Below are 22,475 nucleotides of genomic sequence, written 5' to 3' on the forward strand. Positions count from 1 at the left end.
CTTCCGAAATATTCACAAATGCCACGTTCAAACATGCTTAAATCACCTTTCTTCCTCATTCTGATGCTTGGTTTGAACTTCACCAGGTCATCTTGACCATGCCTACGTGCCTAAATGCGCTAACTTGCTACCACGTGATTGGCTGATGAGATGTTTGCATAGAGGAGACTTTGAACAGGTGTACCTAACAAAGTGGCCGGTGAGTGCATATCCAGTGATCTATGATCAGATTTTTAACAGTGAATTCCACTAGATGGCAGTGTTAAATCAGTATGTTTCTCTATCTTATAGCTGTGGGATCAAGATGATTTTAAAGACACTCAGTTGGAAAACGACCTCTCTCCTGTGTACAGCAATGGACCAGCTCATTTCAAATATTAACTTTGTATCTTTTAATTACTGCAAACTTTACACAAGAATAAATGACAGTATTTGATATTTACACTGTAATACATCCAAAATGACTTATATTTCAAGCACACACACAAACACACAGTTACTTGCATTTACCAAGCTACCTGCTCAACACCGTCCAATCATCAATACCAAGAAGCAGTTTGCGTCACTCAGAATGAAGATGCAAAGTTGAACGTTTACATGACACATGAAAGTCTAGGAGTAAAAAAATATTTTTATCATATGGTGGTAGAAAATTATGGAGTTGCTCAAGTACAAAACGTTTACCAAGAATTATTAAAATACTGAACGGGAAGAGAATATAGCCAGCTATCTCTCATTTGAGGAAATGGTAGGAATACAAAACCACAAATATTTGAATGTCGCGCTAAGCACCCCTGGATCACAGCTTTAATCGCTGGGCACTGTGTAAAATGAATCCGCGTTAGCGTCTGAGGCAGAAGTGACTTTCTATAAGATGAGAATACTTCGTTAACTTAATCCAAGCAGTACATCACCAGATGTGTTACTGCTGATCTCAAAGCTGTCCAGGTCTGCATGTTGTTGTTGATTTTAAATGGGTTTTTATAGAAATGACGGCTAAAAAAAAATGTTAAAAGATTTAACACCTGATTTGATCTCCTGGAAAAGATGAGAAAAACGTCCTGAAAGTCTGACGAACTCACTTACTCTTTGAGCTTTACCAGGATGCCACATCTGCCAGTGATTAGTAGAGTCAGTCATTTTTAAATCCTGGACTCAAAGCTTTGCTAGTTTTCACTCTCTCCGTGTAATTTGTGATTCCTCTGGACCTTGGACAGCAGCTGAGCGCAATTAACTGCAACTGATGGGGCCGCAGCAAAGACCATTCGCTGGGGAAGGACGCACAGTTTGAAAATGGCCGATAGGGGGCACTAATGTTACCGGTGCGTACAAACTGAATGGAAGTCTGTCTGGAAGTCTGATTTTCACAATAAAAATCACAGTTATAGTTTTAGAGTCAAATAAAAGATTTTTGGTTTATTCAAGTGTGTTTTATCTTTACTTTATACCCCATTTCAACTTCTTCTTCTTCTTTTTAAACATTATCTGTATTCAATGATAAACCAATGAGAGAAACAGGAAGCTGTGCGTCCTCTGGGGCCAGGCAAACGTCTTTGCTGCGCTCTAGAGCAGAAAAAACAGAACTGCGACCACAAAAGAAGGACTCCCTCAACAAAACTTGACCTTCAACCTTAACATGCAGGTACCCACCCCACCCCACCTCTTCCTCCCCCTCTTCCCTAGCACTGTAACTTGCGGACGCTGCGTGAAATCCTTTTAAACTCGCGCTGTCCCTTCTGCCAGCGCTTCAGCGAGGTGATGACCAGATGGCCATCCATCTTCTGGCCCATGACCAGGTATGCGGCGTTGATGTCGTCCATCTCCTCGCAGATACACTGCAGCCCGTCCTTCAGCCACAGCGCCGTCTTCCTGAGGTCTCGCTCCGTCACGCCGTTCACCATGTAGATTGCCTTGCTCTTCGTGTCCGGCACTATTTTGGTGTCACCGTTGATGTAGGCGATCTCCTTCACTTTGATTTTCAGAGCTTTAGTGCATGCAGAACGAAGAAAGAAAGCGAGAGATGAAGGAAATGCTCACTTATGAAAGACGTGGGAAATCCATGCAGGGGTGATTCTCCTCTTCATGCTGCCTTAACTGTTTGAGACAACTCGGCGAGCTCTCAGGGGCCCCTAAGCTATGCTGACCTTGATGTACTAATGCTCTGATGCATGGGTTGGGGAGACTTACCAAAGTCATTTTTGCAGAGGTTCTCAACAATTTCGTTGTCATTTTCATCCGTTTCCTTGCAAGCATCACACACCCTGGGCGCTGAAACGGGAATCAAATGAGGCAAATATTTAATAATCTGCTTCAATTCAATTCAAAATGATTTGTGCATTTACTAAATATACCTGACTAGAACACAAAAACACCCTGTCCACGCGTGGATTTTTAAATTTTTTTTAATTTTTTTTTTAAATTTTTACAAAGCTGCAAATATTTGTGAATTTTGAGCCAGTGTGCCTCAAAGTGAATTTGGGATTCATGCAGAATGTTTGCGCCTGGTTACCCTCTTTGGTGGCTGGCGCAAAGCTGTCGATGCTTGCAGGCGGTATGCACAGGTCATTGTCGAGTGGGAAGCGCTCGCAGTCCAGCATCTTTGGCCACGGAAAGCCAAAGGCGGACATCACGGGCGCGCAGCCGCGCTTGACGTTTTCACAGAGAGACCTGCACGGCTGTATGGGCTCGTCCAAATCGTCCAGACAGACCGGAGCGAAAAGAGAGCAGAGGAACTTTCTCGTGTCCGGGTGACACTGTTTCTGGACCAGCGGGATCCAAGACGACGCTTGCTGCAGAACTTCGTTCATGGTTTCGTGTCCGAGCAGGTTCGGGAGGCGCATCTCCGTGTACTCTATATCGTGGCAAAGCAGGAGATTTGCAGGGATTGCCTTGCAGTTGTTCTTCTTGTAGTATAGTTCATGCTGGCCGAAGTTATACAGTCCGTGGATTGCTTGCAGGCAGGGCATTGTTATCACCCACAGCACCGCCACGGTCGGAGTCAAAGCTCTCATGCTGTCTGGTGTATGTGAAAGTTTCAGGCTTTGTTGAGCATCAGTGGATGGAGCTTCTGTCAGTGGCAGGCTTCTACTGTGACAGGAGGTTTTCTTCCCGGCATGTCTGGGAGGAGTCTGTATAATATGCGCAAAGACCTCTTCTTCATTCAGCACATTTGGTTTCCTCCTATCAGGTGAACCATGTGGACAAATTTGTCTTCTCAGTCAAAGACCCCCCCCCACCGAAATTCTTACTCCTTTGGGGCATAGAGGCATTTTTGATTTCTAATTATGGCTCGTAGTATTTTATCACCAGTCGCTTTCTTGACAGCTTCCCTCCCCCGAGTTAATCTCTGGCTCTCCATGGAAATTAAAACAAATGTGTCTGACAGGTTCCCCTCATTACGCCCAAATCAACAGACATATATCCTGAGTGATCCCCCGTTTTCTTTTCTTTTTCTTTTTTTTTGCAAATAGTTTAGAAATGTCAGTAGGGACATTTAGCTCAGTTCACTGGAGCGTTAATTTTCCATCATTAGGAGTGGTGAAATCCTCCGGGCAGGTCTGCAGGTTCCATACCACATGGTGAAATATTGTTTGCCCTGGTGTGAGAAGCAGACCTGCACAAAGCACACCCAGGGGTGAAACCAAATCTGCCTCCTCCGGCACTGCAGCTCTGGCTCATGTCCACTCGCAGACCCCCATGAGCTACAGTCACGTCTGCAGACAGCAGTGTGGTTATTCTCAGGCTTGAACTTCCTCTTCACATTCACTTGAATGGAGTTGAAATGAATTAGCACTTTGGCCTTTGGATCAGTTCAGCAAAATCACAGAAACATATTTTCCTCCTTAGGCTACTCCCCCGTGGAGATATGCACATGCTTTTTTCTTTTACTTACCCACATCCAGATATCTGTTGTGGAGATGCCTGCTGCCTGAGAGCCCAGCAGCAACGTGGCTTTTGTTTCCAGTGGCGAAGACCTGGGGAGTATTAATTAAGTGACACACACTGATTCCTGTATTGTCGGTGCTCCTTTCTGTTCCTTCGGTCATTCCAAAAGGTTATGAGTCACTTGTTCTAAGTAATAGTCAAAAAGGTATTTGAACTGAAAACACAGTTGTAGTTTATTTGCTCTGAATTAAACATGTCATTAAAGTTTATGGGTCCACGTGTGCCAGTTTTGAAAGGGCTCGCTTTGCTGTTTTTCTTTCCATAAGAAAACAAGACAGAATATATAAATGATTTGGTGAACCTGGCACATCTAAAGAGTATCTTAAGAACAGTTTTGCACACTTAAATGAAGTGTTAAACCGTTTACCTCCTGCAGATACAGCGGCAGTTATTTCCAAAAATTGTTAGAGGACAGCAGCAGTGGTAGCGAGTTCATGTCCCAATGGTGTATTTCCTGTATTTGAAATAAAATAATTTTCTTTATAATAATTATAGAAAAAAATAGAACAGGGTTGCAATGTTGCATGCCCTCAAAATTAAAGGTGAAATCTAAGGATTTATGTTTTTCTTATTTGGAATAAATCTCCTCCCAAGCCACACTGAAATTCCTCCACTAGTAAGTGTTGCTTAATAGCTTATGTCACAAAGTGCCATAGAGGTCCACTGTTGTCCAGAACTAAGAAAAAACATTGCGATGCGGAGCGGGTCTGTAGTCCAGCAGATAACTGAAGCATTCATTCAAAAGTGGAGAGAAGCATCAGCATGATAGTTCCTCTATGGTGATGAACTTTGAAAAATCTCATTATCCATTTGAATTTTCAGCATCATGTCATTTGCTTCTTAGGAAACAGCTGTTTCACTATGCTGGTTAATTTCTTTTTTTACATCTTGATTTATGCTTTTTATTAAAAGTAAGTCAAACAATTTCAACAATTTCTGCAATTTCAACACTCTTTTTTAAAACAATGAAACAAAACCTTTGCAATGGCACATGTTACATATTGCCTCCGTGGAGCAATGACAGCTGCAGCTGCACAGTGCTGTGGAGGCTGAGGATTACACTTTCACCAGTTTAATAGCACTACGATGGATACATTTAACATTCATCCAGTGCCTGTTTGTTCTCATGCAATTCACCTATTCTTCATAGACAATATCCCACTTAGAGTAAGTGACCTAAATGCTATGTACATTTTTTTTAATTTGGTTGAACTAACAAAGCAGGGAGACTTTTGACTTTAAAATTTAACACGATTATTAGCATAAATTCCAGAGACTTGTTTCGTAACCTGTTTCAGATTCTTCTTCTTTTAATTTTCTCTTATCACCAGCAAATTCAATTCAATTCAAGTTTGTGTATATATCAAATCGCAACAAGAGTCACCTCAAGGCGCTTTATATTGTAAGGTAAAGACTACAATAATGCAGTAATAATACAGCCCTGCCATGCACAGACACCCCCTTCAGCAAGCACTTTGCAAAAGTGGAAAGGAAAAACTCCCTTTTAACAGGAAGTGACCTACGGAAACACAGTAACTTAAAGCCCAAGTGTGATAAGTATGGGTTTGCCCTGTGCTGATAGTAAATTTCAGTGGCAGACGTTAGTAAATCAGTTTGTGCACTTGATTTAAAATTTCTCCTCCCTTTTTTGCACCTTGGGAAAGGAACTCCCAGAAACACATATGCATCAGGGTCAGTTGTAGTTCCCAGCTCTTATACACACTCTTGTCACTGCGCTCTCTTTGTAAGTATTGACAGTACTTTTTTTTCACCAAAGTGCAGTTTGCGATGGCGCAACGCGTTACTAAATCTACCCCCAGGGCCACTAAACAAGATCAGATTTAAGCAGGCTCATGATGCAGTTTTGGCCCTCATATGCAAACCGTTATGGGAGATATGCTGTAGAATCGCATATGTAAAATATGTGGGCGAACAGACAGAGGAATGCATCGTCAGGGCTTTATCTCAGCTTTGGAAATTACAAGAACCAAAGCCTTAAACCAAAGATTAACCAGATCCAAAGGGTGGGGCATGGCCTGGATCAAGTCTAACCGTGTTTAAGGGTTTATCTCTCCGAACACAAAGCCTCTATTACAAATGCACTTTCACAGACATTTAAGTTTGGGGGCTCAGCGGAGACGTGAGCTGAGCGTTACCCCAGCAGGTTCTCATTACAACTCTGTGTAAAATCGAGAAGCAGCTCGTCATCCCATCTTTAGCTCAGTAACCTCCCCCCCATGCTTTGACTCTTTTTACTTAACAATGCTCCTCTCATTTCTTTCATTTTTTTTCTTTCATAAAGACTCAAACTACTGACAGATATGATCACAGACTGGGGCAAAGCTCAAAACACAGTTGGACCCTAGGGGCAAATGTTTCGAGACATCAATTTATTGACTGTTTATAAGACTCGTCTTAGTGTGAGGAGCATCAGCAAACTATGATGCAAACGCAGGCCTGCTGTTTTTCATTTGGTATGTTTTCTTTTACCATTTCCACGCAGACAGGCTCATACAGCTTCATACAGCTTCATACATTAGCTTTCAATAAATGAAAGGATAGGTCTGCTAATAATTTATATATTTTTGATTGTCAACAAATCTCATTAAAAAGCCATAAACAAAAACAAATTGATCCAAGAATGAAATTTGCAGCCAAAGGCAAATCAAGTTTCCTTCACTGTGTCACTGACATCCATTACTGTCTGTCTGAAACTGGAAACACATGAATGAGGCACAGCGCTGCACCAGGTGACATGTTTTTCATTATAATGAACAGGGGCTCCATGGTGTATTTCAAGTCTCCCCCACATATCCAGCTATAGTCAATGCTCACTGATACACCAACTGTGTGCTGATTTGAGGAAAAAAGTAGTCCATGTCACGCATACACACACACACACACACACACACACACACACACACACACACACACACACACACACACACACACACACACACACATCCATTCTTGCAAGTAAGTGAAATTCAAAATTTTATTATGAACTTTATTCATTCATATAGCTCCCACGTGGCCGGGCTCCTGCCTTTATAGCAGAGCTACTGTGACCTTATAACAGCAATCAGCCTCACTGATCTTCTGATTAGGGTCTCCTAACTGTTCCACTCTCTTATTTTAAAACCAAAGGCAATGACGCTTTTGAGGTTGGAGCACTTAAACTTTCAAACTTCCTCAGCCTATCAGATCAGCTCAATCTGTGTGTTTTTATTTAATGACTGCAGAAAACTCATTTTTATAGGTTAGTGTTTCTTTGATCTTTCTCCTATTAATTTTGACCATAATCTGTATCTAATGTGTGTAAGGAAGTGTGTATGCTGGACTGAATGTGTCTGTATTTAATGTGTGGCTTTTATTCAAACTGTCATGCACTTTGTAACCATGGGATTTAAAAAGTACTATACAAATAAAGTTATTATTAATAATAATGATAATGAATAATTTTGCAAGCTGGAGTCAAAATTCTTTACTTATTTTTACCGAGATGGTTTTACTTGGTGTTAACTGTGAAACTACAAAATATATTTAGTCCACTACAAAGCCTTGACTGATAACCTTTACTTATATTCAGAGGCACCAAACTGAGAATCAACTATACGGCTCTGAACATTGTCTTGAAATGCACTAATGAGCGTGTCAACTTGAATCACTTTTTTTCTGCCCAAACATTTGGGAAGGAATTCATCCCATCCAAGAGGAATTAATCTCGTTAGAGCCCCTTGAGTTATATAGATCGTGCCTGCTTGGCGTAATTGATGTTCCTATTGTACAGGTCTAATTGACTCAGTATGGGGTTTCAGTGCAGCAGCTGGGACACAAATACCAGGCTTTGGCATAACCAAATCCATATTACAGATGCATGCATTGCACAGAGAAATGGGCAAATACGTGGAGGGTAAGAATATTTATTTGTATTTGTGTGATTTGACCAGTCGTTGTAGGGTTTTTAAAGGCAGCAATAACTCCACCATTTATGGAAATACATCTGTTTTTAGCAGAATGTCAAATTAGTGTGTATGTGTATCCTACTCTTATGTCTGTAGAGTATCACCTGGCAACAGGTGTTAGCTGAGTTCAGCTAAGATCTGTTCAAAGGTTCAGAGTCTAAAAGCTTGAGGTTGATGCAGTTGATTAGGAGCAGTATCTTGAAATAGCAAAAAAAGGAATCACTACCATAGTCGTTGTTATTCCTTTACAGATTAAATAATCTAGATTTTAAAAAAGTTACTTTCAGCTGTTTCCTCATTCATAAGGGATCACCACAGCGGGTAGCAACACATGTTATATTTGTCAGATTCTTATGCCAGATGTATGGCCTTCCTGACGGAACCTCAGTGGGTTTTGTGTCTTTTTTTTTAGATTCAACATAAGAGAGGATTTGATTGTGGGACAAATGAGTAAACCAGTACACTAACATGTAGTGTACAATTGTCAAAATGTTTAATTACTGCTCTACTGAGGACTAGTATAGAGCCATGTAGTGCTGGGCGATATGGAAAAAATATTTATCACGATATGAATTATTTTATATCACGATAACGATATATATCACGATTAGGGCTGCCACGATTAGTCGACTAGTCACGATTACGTCGACTATCAAAATCGTCGACGACTGATTTAATAGTCGACGCGTCGTTTGAAGTTTTGTAAGATCACAAAAGACGCAGGAATAAGTAGCAGGATTTAAGAGTGTAATAACGGACTGAAACAGAAGATGGCAGCACTGCGTGTACAAGGATGCCAGCTGCCATTAAACCCCGAAGAAGAAGAAGTACCTCTGTCCCAGAATTCATAGCGCAGCCCAGCTCAGTTTCCAACAATGGCGGCTGCTAGTTAGTTTTAATATTACTCTTATTATTCTTTCTGGGTCACAAAATAAACGTTTAACATATTTTCAGGCGAGAATGTAGCTGTGTAAACCTCAAATATCTGCTCAGTTTATCAAGACACCACATATTTTCAAACGCGCTCCGACGTTTTCGGAGACGTCTGTTACCCACTAGCTTGATAGCTAGCCGGGGGCAAGGCTCACTAGAGCCCGTGAGAACACAGGACTCCCGGCAAATCGTTTTCAAACCCACCGCCGTCTTTCGCTATTCAGGTTAAACATACATAAGTCACTTAGATAACTTAAAAATGTTATTGTTTGGCTTTTTTTAGTATTTTAATTGTTCCTGAGTAAATCGGTTTGGCTGAGATTAAAGTTATAGTTTTTACACAGCTGAATAAACGTCAAGCAGACAACTGGTTATCAGAAGTGTGAGATGCTCGAGAATATACTGGTATACACCCTCGTGTCCCGTTATATTTTAGATAGCAAGGAGTTTATTAAACTTCACCGAAACAATCTGCAAATTTCATTAAAATTTAATAAACTATCATCTTGTCTTTATTTTTAGTTAGCACATACCTTAAACACTTAAAGCTGTAAGTTAATGATAGTTATATAAGAGCAGATGCATGCTGGTGCAATAAGCTGTACGTTTTACGTCCAATGGATGCATGACCTGATTAGTCGACTAATCGCAAAAATAATCGGTGACTAGTCGACTCTCAAAATAATCGTTTGTGGCAGCCCTAATCACGATATACCACCTGACCTGTGGTCATCTGGAAAGTATGCAGTCTGTAAACAGCGAGTGGAGAGGGTGCAGTCTTTGTTTTGAGTTACTGTAAAGTATGTCGCAAATCCGGGTGCATGTAAAGCAGCACCATGTTGCAAAACCACAAGACAGTTTCTTTGCGAAAAATATCATTTTTTTATACTTTATTTTCTCTTGCATAAAGTTCAGAGTATGTATAGTGAGAAGACAACACTAATATATTTGCACAGGCTATTTAACCCTTTAAGACCTACCATAGATTCAAGTCCGCCAGAGCTTATCTTTACATTTATTTATTTTGAGTGTCTTCATAGTTTTATTTTTGAGATACACAAATTTTTATATATAAATGAAAATAAATAAATGCAAATTTGCAAAAAAACAGCATGTGCATCAAAATAAACTATTTCCAACAGTGTAATTTGACTTCTAAGCATCCCAGAAACGATACAGAAGAGCATAAAGTCAAACATGACTTTTAAAAACACCAACATAGACTTTGAAGCTTAAAAAACTACATTTTCCGCGAAAGTGACGTCACTTCCGGTTTTGGACAGGTAATGGCGGACATGCGATAGTTGCGCTGACTTATATTCCAACTAGGAAGTGTTATGAACAGCTGATCGGATCGGCAAAGCGTGTTTCTGGAATATTATGTTTTTGTTGCTGGAAGTGCTTTTTATGCAATTTTTGCAAAGCTATATGTGGAAGAAAACCGTGACTTAGGACAAGCTAATGAAATAAGATGTAAGTACAACCCCTACGGTTTCATATGCAAAAAAAAAAAACATTATTGCGCTACCTTACGTGGTTACAGTTCTACAGGGATTTAAAAATAGTTAGGGAAAACGGAGTGTGCCTGCTCTGACCGGTTGTAAAGGGTTAATGATATATTTTATGTAATAATTTGTAAAATTCGGGTTAGAAACGATAGAAACGATAGAAGACAAATGGCACGAAAGACACTTTTCTATCGTCCACACGATATATATCGTCATATCGCCCAGCACTAGAGCCATGTAATTAGTACTACTCACATGCTAGGTAAGAAATAATAACAGTAATAACAACAAAATGTTTATTTTTACAACCAAGAGCACACAAAATATATATTTCTGGATCAGCACGGAGAGCAGGTCTATCTGTAGGGTCTCTCTCTTTGACCCCTGACTCATACTCATACTGTATGACTCATACTGGAAGACTCACACTGTGAAGGGCTCTGAAGGAATATTTACAACTTAGACCACAGTACAAGCAGCTTTGCGGTGACAGAACTGCAGTCACTAAAGTGCTTTCTAAATTACATGCATAGAATTTTCCATCCATATGGTGGAAAGCATCCTAAAGTCCTGCCCCTCTCCAAATCACTCATTCCACACAAGTTAAAACCCCCCAAAACTTCACTTTTTTACTTGCAAAACTTGAGTGCAAAATCATTTTTTTTCTTATCTTATCTTATAAATAGCCACCATTTACTTGTCAAATCGGTTACAACGACCAAAGAAAGGAATGAGGTAATTTTAAATATTGGAAATAATAATGTCCTTCCCAGTTTGAGTCAATTAAGAAATACATTAGCAGCTGACTTTTTTGGGTCTAGCTTCCTAAAGCACCTTGCATAACAATAATATTGTATTGCAGCTTCTTCTGAAACCGAGGCCTAAAAATTGTTCTTGTCATTGTGCCATTGTAGAAAGAAATTGCCTCCAAACAAGTGGTGACCACAGGGCATGGCATAGTGTTGCAGAAATGAGTGATAGGCTTCTTTGTTCAGCATCTTTTATGTAATGATGTTTTAAATCTTCAGCACTTTACCACTGCTAGCACTTTCTCTCTGCACTTCACGAAGTTCATTTTAATTTCCCGTGACTGTGTTTTTTTAAAAAATCTTAGCACATTTAGCTTGCTCTTCAGTACTGTGCCCGAACCTGACTCTAAGTACCGCCTGTTGCTTGATAAAAACATCTCAATGAAGAACTTTTTTGTTCCTTAGCTTTTTATTGTGAGCATTTTTTTTAATATGTAAAGTGCCTCTTCAACAGAAACTGATTTTACCCAGAATGAGCCTTAGCAGGACTTAAAATTAGCACCTTCTTAGATCTTAAGGATTAGAGAAAGTAAGAAGCAGGCAGGGGCTGCTAATGAAATACTCTTGATTAGCTGATCATCAGTGACTGTGAACACATTTATAAAAGTATTCAGCAAGTATTCAAACCCTTCTAGAATGAAAAAGACTGTTCACAACATACAAGACAGCTGCCATGGTCTTCCCAGGAGAACTTCAGTCAACATGTTAAACTTGTTAAACATTAAAATTCACGACAGTACGAAAAAAAAGTATGGTTTGTTTGGAAGGGTTGCCAGGAGAAAGTCTCTTGTCTTTAAAAAGATCATGGCAGCAGAGCTTAAGTTTGCAACGATTTATCTGAACAAACCACAAGACTTTTGGAACAATGTCTTTTAGACAGATAAAAACAAAATGGAGATGTTTGGCCATAATGCACCAAATACAGCATAGCAGCAAGCACAGAGTCAAGCACAGTGGTAGAGGTGAGTCACTGAATCAACTTTTCTGTATACCAAAGTATTCTGGAGTCAAATGTACAGCCATCTGTCTGAAAGCTAAAACTTGGCCCAAAATGGGTCATGAAACAGGATAATGATCCCAAGCACATCAGCAAATCTACAACAGAATAGCTGAAAAAGTATCAAGGTTTTGCAATGGTCAAGTCCAGACCTCAACCTGATTGAAATGCTGTAGTGGGACCTCGAGAGAGCTGTGCATTAATGAATGCCTGCAAACCTCAATGAACTCAAGCAACGCTGTAAAGAAGAGTGGCCCAAAAGTCTTCCACAACGATGTGAGAGACTGATAAAGTCACACAGAAATTGATTACTTTAAGTTCTTGCCTCTAAAGGTAGCTCTACAAGCTACTGAGCTACGCTGTGTACACACCGCTTCTACAGTTTGGATTCATTTTTGTTAAATGAATAGTGATACGGTGGAATATGACATGTGCTGTTATTCATCTCGGGCTGTATTTAAGAAATTTTCAAACTTGGTAATGACCAGGTGTCCTTTTTATTTTGTCCTGATACATAAAACATTACCAGTAAAAAGAGGGTTTACTTTCTTTTTCACATAACTGTATTTCAATAGTTTTAAAACAAATTCATCTAAAAGTTTAAATATGTTAAATATGTCTATTTTTAAGCTTATGTATCAGCGATCCTCTATGCCTAAATGTGGCTCAAAACCATGAAACAGGATTGGACTTGCTATTTGCTCTTGCAGTTTGAATACAGGGACAAAACCATTAAATTATAAAGATATGTTAGAAAAACAAACATTGCGCCAACATCCGCCCAACTTTTTTTCCTGCCAAAAACTACAGGGAATATAAACAAATGATATACATACGAATGTGCTGTAGAATAAAAATTAAAAGCAAAACCATATGAATCTCCAAAAGTTGATTCTGTTCATCTGGACGTAGCGTTTTGTGGGAGAAAGTCACTTGGATGAGTAGACGAAACGTTTTTTATCGTTATTTTTTTAATCGTTTTTATCGTTAACTCTGTTTCCCCGGGTCTTTTCCCATGTGTTATGAGTAAATCTTCTTTTTTTGGTACCGGTACTAGTTTTATTTTGTTGTATTTATCCGCGACACCTTAAAGGCCAGTCCGTGAAAATATTGTTGGCGATAAAGTGGTCCGTGGCGCAAAAAAGGTTGGGGACCTCTGCATTAGGACACATAGCCAGAGAAAGACTGGATGAACTTCATTAGCCTCAAGCTACATTGTCTTTATGCATTTAATAATTTAATAGCTCATGTTAAAGGTTTTCTATCAAATAAAGTCTAGTGCTCTTATTTTACAGTTCTGCAAGTTTATTTTGGAGACCCTTTCTAAAAGTAGACGTTTTCTCCTATATGGACGTAACCTGTAAAAGTCCCAGTCTTGAGTAGTCCAACGGACCCACCAGACAGAATCACCAGGCTGTTTATTTTTCCTCAGTGCACTCCCAGAAGAGAGCATGTTAGCCCTGACTTAGAGTAGCACCCCTACCTTGTGTCCATGTATGTGTGTGTGTTTCAGACTAATGGTGTAAGGAGGCAGATGGAACAAGCCTGAGGCGGTGCATATTAAACCTGCAGAGCCCTGCTGAGACGAGGAGGAAAAGACCCCGAGTTAGCCGAAACTGGGGAGACACACCACTGCACACATTTAAAGACTGGCCTCACATTTGCTAAATGATTGCACCCCTTTAAGGCTGAGGGCTTTTCCAACCTCAAACATCCAGTAAAACAGCCTCCTCATAAGTTCTGCTCCAATTGTTCGACATTCTGGTTGTTTTGCGTTTTCTGCAGTATCACCACTGCACCAAAAGATGCTACGTGACCAGAGAGAAACTATAGTCATTCCTGTTTTTCACTGTGATTTATACTTAAATGCTATCCACATAATTTCTTGACAGTCCTGGCTAAATTATGGCAATGGCTTCCAGCGTTGCTGCCAAAACATTTCCTTGCCTCTGCCTCATTCTGCCAGAAGTTACGTATGCCCTATCAGATGACACATTCAGCCTATACAAGACTGAAAATAACATTTATTCTAATCTATTCCATGCATAATGTCTACAGCTAAAATTGCAAGCCAAAAGTGACAAACTTGCTCAGCATCAAGATAATAGTAGTGTTTTGATTGCCCCATTTCTGGAAATAAATGTTATTTTCTGTTGCTTCATCCAGGAATCAGAAAACAAGATATCCAACTGCTAAGGCTCTCCAAATATACACAATTGCATACAAGTTCAAGTCTTTCAGCATTTAGGAAACCACCATCTTTATGGACTGCACACAGTCGAATCTATCAGCCAGCATTAGTCTAGTATAATGGCTTGAAACAAAGAGAAACTACATTCACATTTTACTGAGATTTTAAACTTTGGCTTGAAATAATTCATTCCACTATCAATATATAATATAATATATAATATAAACTCACTGTATGGCTCGGTTTTTTCTGGTCTGCTTTGCTTTTTTGCGTCACTCCTGTATTAAAACAGCACAACGGTGGAATAACAGATAATGTCTTTGTTATTCCACTGTATACAGATAGATTTAAAAAATGTGGCTGTTAATGAACACCTAAAAGAATATATATATGACGGGCTACTGGAATAATTAACAACACTCACAAACACTCAAAATAAAAAATAGAGTTTTACATAAAAGTTAGCAGAATAGCTTTTACACAGTCCTAATGCTCATCAAAAATATCTTTAGCTTAACTACATTAAATTATCTGCCCTTAAGCTAATTGCTTTTTTAAAGCTTTTATTTTTAATTATTTGCTCTTTATTTAAGGCGACTTGAGCAAAATTCCATTGTGGTTACATATTTTGGTGGCCATTAAGTTATATAGAGGCAATGTACATTGAACGTAGCATGTGAGACAGACTCAAACAGCGAATGTAACATCGCACTGTGATGAAGAAACAAATATAATATACATTAAAAACAAGAGAATTGGAATTTAAAATCTTTTTAAACAAACATATATATATGTGAGGCAATGTTCGCACAAAGTTTCCTTAAGAGTGGCCCACCTGAGGAGATGTATAAATCCTGTTTGCTTACTATTCTTGCACTTTTTGTACTACATTTCCCTTCTATGTAAAGGCTGCACACACACAGTATGTATGTCTTTGTTCGTGTGCTATATACTAAAATAAAAAAACACAGACAGAGTCGCATTCCTTGTACATGCCAGTCAACTAAACATGTTTAACTGCACAGATGCATTATGCTTCTACACTCTCCATATTATCCGCAAAGTAAAGGGATAAAATGAACTCCACATGGAACATTGTTCCTTCTCTTGTACAGCCCTGGGTACCCCCAAACTCCCACCCCTTCCCCCACCTCCCCTTATCCACACACACACACATTTGTGTGGCTTTCTCTAACCCTAACATTTTCTACACCTAATTTTGACCCTAAAACTAAACCCTCACCCCTTTGAGGAGGTGTGGAAAAGTAAGGACCAGCCACAATTTGTCATTTTCCAAAATGTTCTCACTTTGATGGTGTAAACCTCAAACTGGTCCTCACACACACCCACTCCCACAAACACACAAACATAACACACACACACGCTCTAACCTTAATGACCACTTCTCCACTTCTTCTTATTGCTCAGCTAAACTAACCATGAATCATATCTTTACCTTACATGTAAACAGTGTGGTCCTCATAAGGATTATAGATTCCCATAATGTGATTGTGTAAACATATTCAGTCCCCCACAATAAGGCATATCTGGACTACACACACACACACATACACTGATTAATTCCCTCTGTCTCACATATCTGTGTCTTTGGATTTTATTATTTAATACCTCTGCCATTCAAACTTCTCTATGCGGCACAGACACTTATAAGCCCAACAACAAAAACTGACGGGGTCTCTGATTCTGTTATCCTGAGCTAACCAATGAGTAGTTCTGTAGTCAGAGAATGAACTCATGGTACTTACCACCTGTGTTTATTTCACATGTTTGTTGTGGCTGGATTGTGCGTGTGAGTGTGTATAGAGGATGGTAAAGTGACCCAGAAAACAACTTGGGTAATGCCCACCACAGGGTAAGAAAAAAATATTTGGCTGTGTTTGTTCCAGTCTGTCGGCCTGTCCTTAATTTATGAACGCTCTTGAGGAAGGATATAGACAAAAAATCCCTCACATCAGCTATCCTTTTTTGAGCTCTACTGACATAAGAAAACAAAACTGGCACCACAGGAGATTGATGTTTGTGCCTGTGTCGTTTGCTACCTGTATTATTTTTAAGTTTATCTTCATGTCACTGGGTGAAGGACACCCAGTGAAAAAAGAATATGGCCCAGTTGGAAAAAACTTGACCCTTAACATTGTTTGATCCCGTTCATCCTCTTGATGTCTGCAAAGACAAAAATGGACCGACTCTTTTTGGACAAGAAGGAAGGAAAGCTGTCATTGCTGCCTCGTCTACACATCGTCAGACACAGCCATTTGAACCTGAGGCTGGGACATAAATCTCCACCCTCGGGCCAACCTTGACATTCTTTTCCCAGATGGTGCCTCCCCTGCTGTGGACTCTGCTCCATAGGGTCCTGGCATCTCAGATAGACCCATCCATCACAGGACAACCAGACTCTTATACTGGGAACAGAGGCCCGTATAGGGAGCACCTGCCCTTAGGTTTTCACCTTGTGGCTAAAACCACCCCCAACAGTCCCAGGCGCCCCCCTTCCCCCACTGCTTTCCTGAGAGGTTAGAGGTCATTTGAGGGTGTGAGACAACTTTGCATGTCCAGAGACACTCTTTTAATGTGACATTCACACTTAAGTCTGTGGCTGAATCTATTACAGCTCGTATTACGGGCACGTTAGAAGCTGAGATTTTATTAATGTTAACAGACGGCCACACAGGCTACAGAAGAAACAGAACCTTAAAGATAATCACTGCTGGAGTCAAACTGACTGCATGCAAGGAGACAAAAAACACATTTGAAATTAATTAAAAAAACAACATGGAAAAGCAGATATCATTTAATTAAATATAAAGGAAAGCTGAAAAGTGCAGGTCATTTTTCTTTAGAAAGAAAAAGAATGCTATTTTTTTTTCACTCCAAACAGCTTTTGCAACAAAAGAATCATACTCCTCCCACTTTTGGTCCATCTGTTTTATATATTATAGCCAAAAAACATCACTGATTTGATTGGACCCAAATGTGACGCTTGAGGCTCCTTCATACATCCAAAGTCTGACCCTCCCAACAAAGCTCCTTTTCCCTCTCCCCACTGGTCTTGTTCAAGGGGCTCCAATCCTAAATCTGTGTGTGTGTGTGTGTGTGTGTGTGTGTGTGTGTGTGACACAACTTCTTGGTCCTGCAGTGACAGTCTGTGCAATGTTAAAGTCATCCAAAAACTTCTGGTACTAGTTGCAAATACTCCTGAAAAGTTGGCATTGAAAATCTTAGTCTAAGTGGTAGATTCACATATAGACATTTTATACACATTGTACTGAAAGAACAAAACTAGCAGTGGAGCCAAATAGCAAAACTCCATACTTACACTCTCTATTTTGAGTGCATAAATGTTTACACTCTATAGACACTCATCAAGCTACAACAAACAAGAGAAATAAACACAGGTGGTTAGTAGAATGACAAAAATCAGAAATCCAAACAGTTTTTTGATCTGTACTGACAAGAAGCTATATGCATGGCTACATGGCTATGTGCAGATCACTTTACCTGCTGAGCATGGACCGCTGTAAACTTCTCAACCTGGTTGCCATCTTTGCGTTGTAGTGGAATTTGAGGGACCATCCAACAAGCTAACTTTTGTTTTCAGGCAGTGATGTTTACGTGCATGAAATGGTTTTCACTGTTAACAGAATTATTGTGTGGGGATATTTTCAAAAAGCTGCAAATGATCACAACTAGCAGAGCAATAACGGTCGGATTTGTCATACCTCATAAGCTAAGCACTTGCTGTGTGTCGAAATATTGCGAAGTTGATTGCAAAATCAGTGCTGCACCAAAACCCTCCTTATTGTTGCTTTGGTTGCTAGCAGATTGTCGCAGTTTCCTCTAGTTTGCATGGAAGATACTCTGTGCAAACACTTGCTAACTACTAGAGGTCGTAAAGGTTGAAAATTCTTCACAGTAAAAGCTGTGCCTCAGTACTACAGCCAACATGTTTGCCAGGGCACAGCTTTTACTTTGAAGGTAAATGGACTCTGTTTCTAGTTATCACTTTTTAACAGTTTTAATATTGTTCAGGCAGTATTTAGTGAGTGTTGGGAAACAAGTCTGCGTGCTCCATGAGATTTTTTCCATCCAATCAATCAGGGTATATACATTTTCCCCTAGCAACCTTTGCTTTCCAGAAAGTCACCGACTGGGGACTGTGCCTGGGGCTTTAGCAATCACTTTCCCAGTGCCTGTCATCAACCACTTGTCAACTGGTCAGGAAATACACATTTTTCTGGTGTTGCGAGATGGGCATGAACTGGTTTCTTGGCTCCTACAGTGTCAAAGTCATTGTCACATCCAAAACAACAGACAAGTTAATGTCACGTGATTGCTAAACCTCAATAGTGTATTGTTTTAGCTAATCGAAAACTTCAGCCGCCTAAAATCCTTATAATGGAACTCTGAAAAATATGTGAACCAATACAAAAGCATAACTGAAGATTATGGGTAAGTCTAAAACCAAACAAATCAATTTAAAACATAGAACAATCCATCTATATCTTTTACTCAAAGTTATAAAATACCAGCCTCATTGTGGTGCTCAAGAAGTTTTGAAGATGATCGAACCTTTATGACTTTTATGAATCAATGTATACTAAATTTCTTTAATAAATGCCTTATGGACATTTCTATATATACTATTTTAGGCTGTAACTGGAAACAGACTGTACTAGAGAAGGTGATTGGAGTCCTTATAACAATCAATGCAAAGTGCAACATTTTCCTTTTAAATAACACAGAGTAAAACTATCACATATTTTTGAATGGAGAATAGTGCTGCCGTTTGTAAGGAACCATTTCTATAGACTGAATGAAGTATATTTAAGAGATATGGATGTTTTCTCTAAAGAAAGTTTACTCAGTTCTCCATGCAGTCCTGTGAAAACTCCCATCTTAACATGAATGTACAGAACAGTTCTAGTCTGTTTCTGCAGTTCTGCAGCATGAACCCCATTTTCAACCTCTTGTTCCTGGCTCTGCTCAGCTATCCCACATCATGTCTGTATGAATTTTCATCAGGAGCAGGCCCAGCAAGGCACTCTGGTGTATATCGTCCCGCACACTTGTCAAACATCTGAAAAGCATTGAAAGGATGTTCCACATGTTTCCGATAAAAACAGAGGTAAATATGGGTACAGAGTGCAGCTTACTTGTTCTGTGATTAATCCTGTATGTAAATAGCATTGCTATCGTTTGTTAAGATTATAAATGTCTGTGGTAAAGTCTCTGTATTATAAATAAATACTAAGCGGCCCTCATTAATAATTAATCACGATGATTAACTTTTCTTTTGTCACCTATCAAATGCGTTGAAGGTGGTAGAGAGAGTAAGAGGGACAAAAATGGATCACTTCCAGTCTGTAAATAAATCATAGAGCGTGCACTCAGTGTGACAATGTTTATATAATCTTTCAGCAGCACAGCATGGATGAGCTTATAGATTTGTGGAGAAATATATATAATAGATGCTGCACACATGTTAATTGTCTGAATTTAGTGTCCCAGTGTGATTGATGATAGTGAGGACGATGATGTCTATTTTTTTTTTTTGGCACAATGTTGATAAAGTCCAAACAAAATCTATGACAAAAACACATTCTCTCTGCTGCTTTGAGCTTATTAAAGCTCCTAGTAATCAGCAGGGTCAACAATTATTACCATTCTGCAAAAAAAGTTTAATCAGTCCCTCCCCAAAGATTATTACACACTAGTGCATCTAGAAAAAAATAGAATATCATGAAAACGTTTTTATTTTTCATTTTTTAACTGAAAAGGTAAACTTTCATATCCTCTATATAAATGTTTAGTGAAATATTTAAAGCCTTGGCTTTATTCTTGTAATAGCTTATGAAAATCACAAACAGCAGTTTGAGTTAAATATTATTTAAACAGTGTAAATATTGTGTGTCTCTCAGTCTAGTTCAGTACACACAACTGCAGTCATGGGGAACACTGCTGACTTGACAGCTGGACAGATGACCATCGCTGACATCCTCCACAAGGAGGCCATAGAAGGTCATCGCTGAAAAGGCTGGCTGTTTGGAGAGTACTGTAAGTCATATTAATGGAATTCTAACTGCAAGGAAAAGCGTGGTAGGAACAGGAACAAGCTTCACACGCAGTGCATTAAGACTCAGTTTCAGAAAAAGGGGGTAACACTGTTACATCACAAATAGCACAGCAAAGCCACTCCAACAGCAGGAGCATCCTAGCTTGGTTAAAGAGAATAAAAGTGGACTAGTGGTCACGAGTCCAAAGCTTTCAGATGAAGGTAAGTTTTGCATGCTAAACGCTGCGACCAAAGAAATCTGGGCATCAATAACATCTTAGCCGTTCCCAATGAGCTGGCCACATCTGGTCTCCATGCCACCTCACACTGTTCACCATGAGTGAACTTACTTTTATAAAGATTGATGTTTCTGCACTGTAGTAACTTTTTGGATTGGTCTGTGAAAATACTCGAATAACTTTGTTAGTAGCTTTAAATTAGGAGGAAATTAAGAGATTTGGGGTTAGCCAAAACAACAATATTTATTCATTCAAAATCTCCGTTTCATATGATATGACTGTGGCAAACAGGGACAAATTGGACGGGACTGTCACAAATGCTGGAAAAAACACTGATAGACAACAAACCTTGTTACATAAACTGTATCATCGTGCCATGTATTGTGCTAATCGAGAACATTCTCTTTATTGTGATTTTGAACTAATGCTCTCAGGATGATGTTATGGATGCCTCTCGGTAGTAAACACATGTATTAGGGATCATTTGTGCCAAGTGCAAGTAATGGATATAGTCTATATTTGTGCATTATAAAATTACTATTTCACAATATGTACTAGTATCAGCAGGTGAACTAGAATTACAAACTTTGTATTTTTTTTTCTTTAAATCCAATGTGTATGGCTAAAAAAATAAAGTATCAGAACCCTATGATTACATTAAACTGGTCCTTGCTCAAACTTCCTGATTAGCTAAACAGAAACACAAACATATGTGTGAGGTAAAACACACAAATATGCCTCGCAGCATCCTGTATAGTGGCCTATATACTTTCACCTTGTCCATTAAATCATGATTGTTTTGCCAAAAGGAGAAAAAAACCCTAACAGTCATCAACACCTTTAATGATGAGTATGTAAACAGTTTAATTATAACCTCAGCTGTATTCCTGATTGCTCCCCTACTTGAAAACGGTTTCTCAGCCAAGTTGAAGTAACCTAAATTCTTTCAGTGCATCATAGGGCCTCAAGCCCCCTGTGATATGAGCCAGAAACCACAATGCAAAACTTGTTTAGAGGCCAGCATATATCTCAACAGAATGCAAATAGAGATAAATATGAAATCCAATCCAGGAGGAGAACACAGCTGGGTTTTATTTGTCAGTGCCTCTTCTTCCAGTTGATCAGGCTGAACGAGCGTTTTTTCTTCTTTTTTTCCTTTTCGGTAGGAAAACCTGGTTCAGGAGGAATAGTATTAGCTCGACCTGATCTAACAATAGCAGATCTAGTATAAGCTCATAGTCTTATATAAGTTGCCTTGCATTGGTAGTTGTGGTGATGCATTTGTCAAACTATATAAACAACAAAAAAACCCTCCATATAATAAAAAACAAAGAGCTTTGTCTCTGGTCCTGGGCTCAAATAAAATTAACCGCACAAAAAGTTTCCTACCCAAAACACAGCTCAAGTTTCTTATAATCACGTATCCAGAGGAGCGCATCAGAATTAGGAACATTTTATGCCACCCTTAAATCATCTTGTAATGAGCAATAAAATGTACTGTGCTTTGCCTTCAGTCTCACCCAAAATACACAATAAACAGACTTTTCTCTTTGTGCACACCAGGAAACATGTCTGTTTCTGTAGCTGTTGGCAATATATATATATATATATGTTGTTTTTACATAAGGCGATAGGCTTTTAATTTACACTTCAACCATCTGCACGTTACAGTGAAAATTAAAGAGTCGCTTATTGAGCTGAATGCATACGTCTGACTTGTTCAGGGAGCAATGCTCCTGGATCCCAAGACCCAAACAATCACCGTTCAAAACGTGTCAAACGGTGTGACGGGACAAGACAATTGGCTCTTTG

At 39.3% G+C, this 22,475-nt stretch overlaps 1 protein-coding gene across 1 annotated transcript; it reads right to left on the minus strand.

Annotated features, from left to right (window-relative positions):
• Positions 1–1,675: 1,675 nt before the first annotated feature.
• On the minus strand, positions 1,676–3,075 carry sfrp2 (secreted frizzled-related protein 2). Its single transcript, XM_063475190.1, has 3 exons — positions 2,510–3,075; positions 2,188–2,268; positions 1,676–1,984 (listed from the first exon to the last, which is right to left on the minus strand). The coding sequence occupies exons 1-3, from the start codon at positions 3,009–3,011 to the stop codon at positions 1,680–1,682; spliced, it is 888 nt and encodes a 295-aa protein (XP_063331260.1). The 5' UTR covers positions 3,012–3,075; the 3' UTR covers positions 1,676–1,679.
• Positions 3,076–22,475: the final 19,400 nt, after the last annotated feature.

The sequence above is a fragment of the Pelmatolapia mariae genome, linkage group LG6, assembly GCF_036321145.2.
Source record: "Pelmatolapia mariae isolate MD_Pm_ZW linkage group LG6, Pm_UMD_F_2, whole genome shotgun sequence".
Classification (NCBI taxonomy): Eukaryota; Metazoa; Chordata; class Actinopteri; order Cichliformes; family Cichlidae; genus Pelmatolapia; species Pelmatolapia mariae.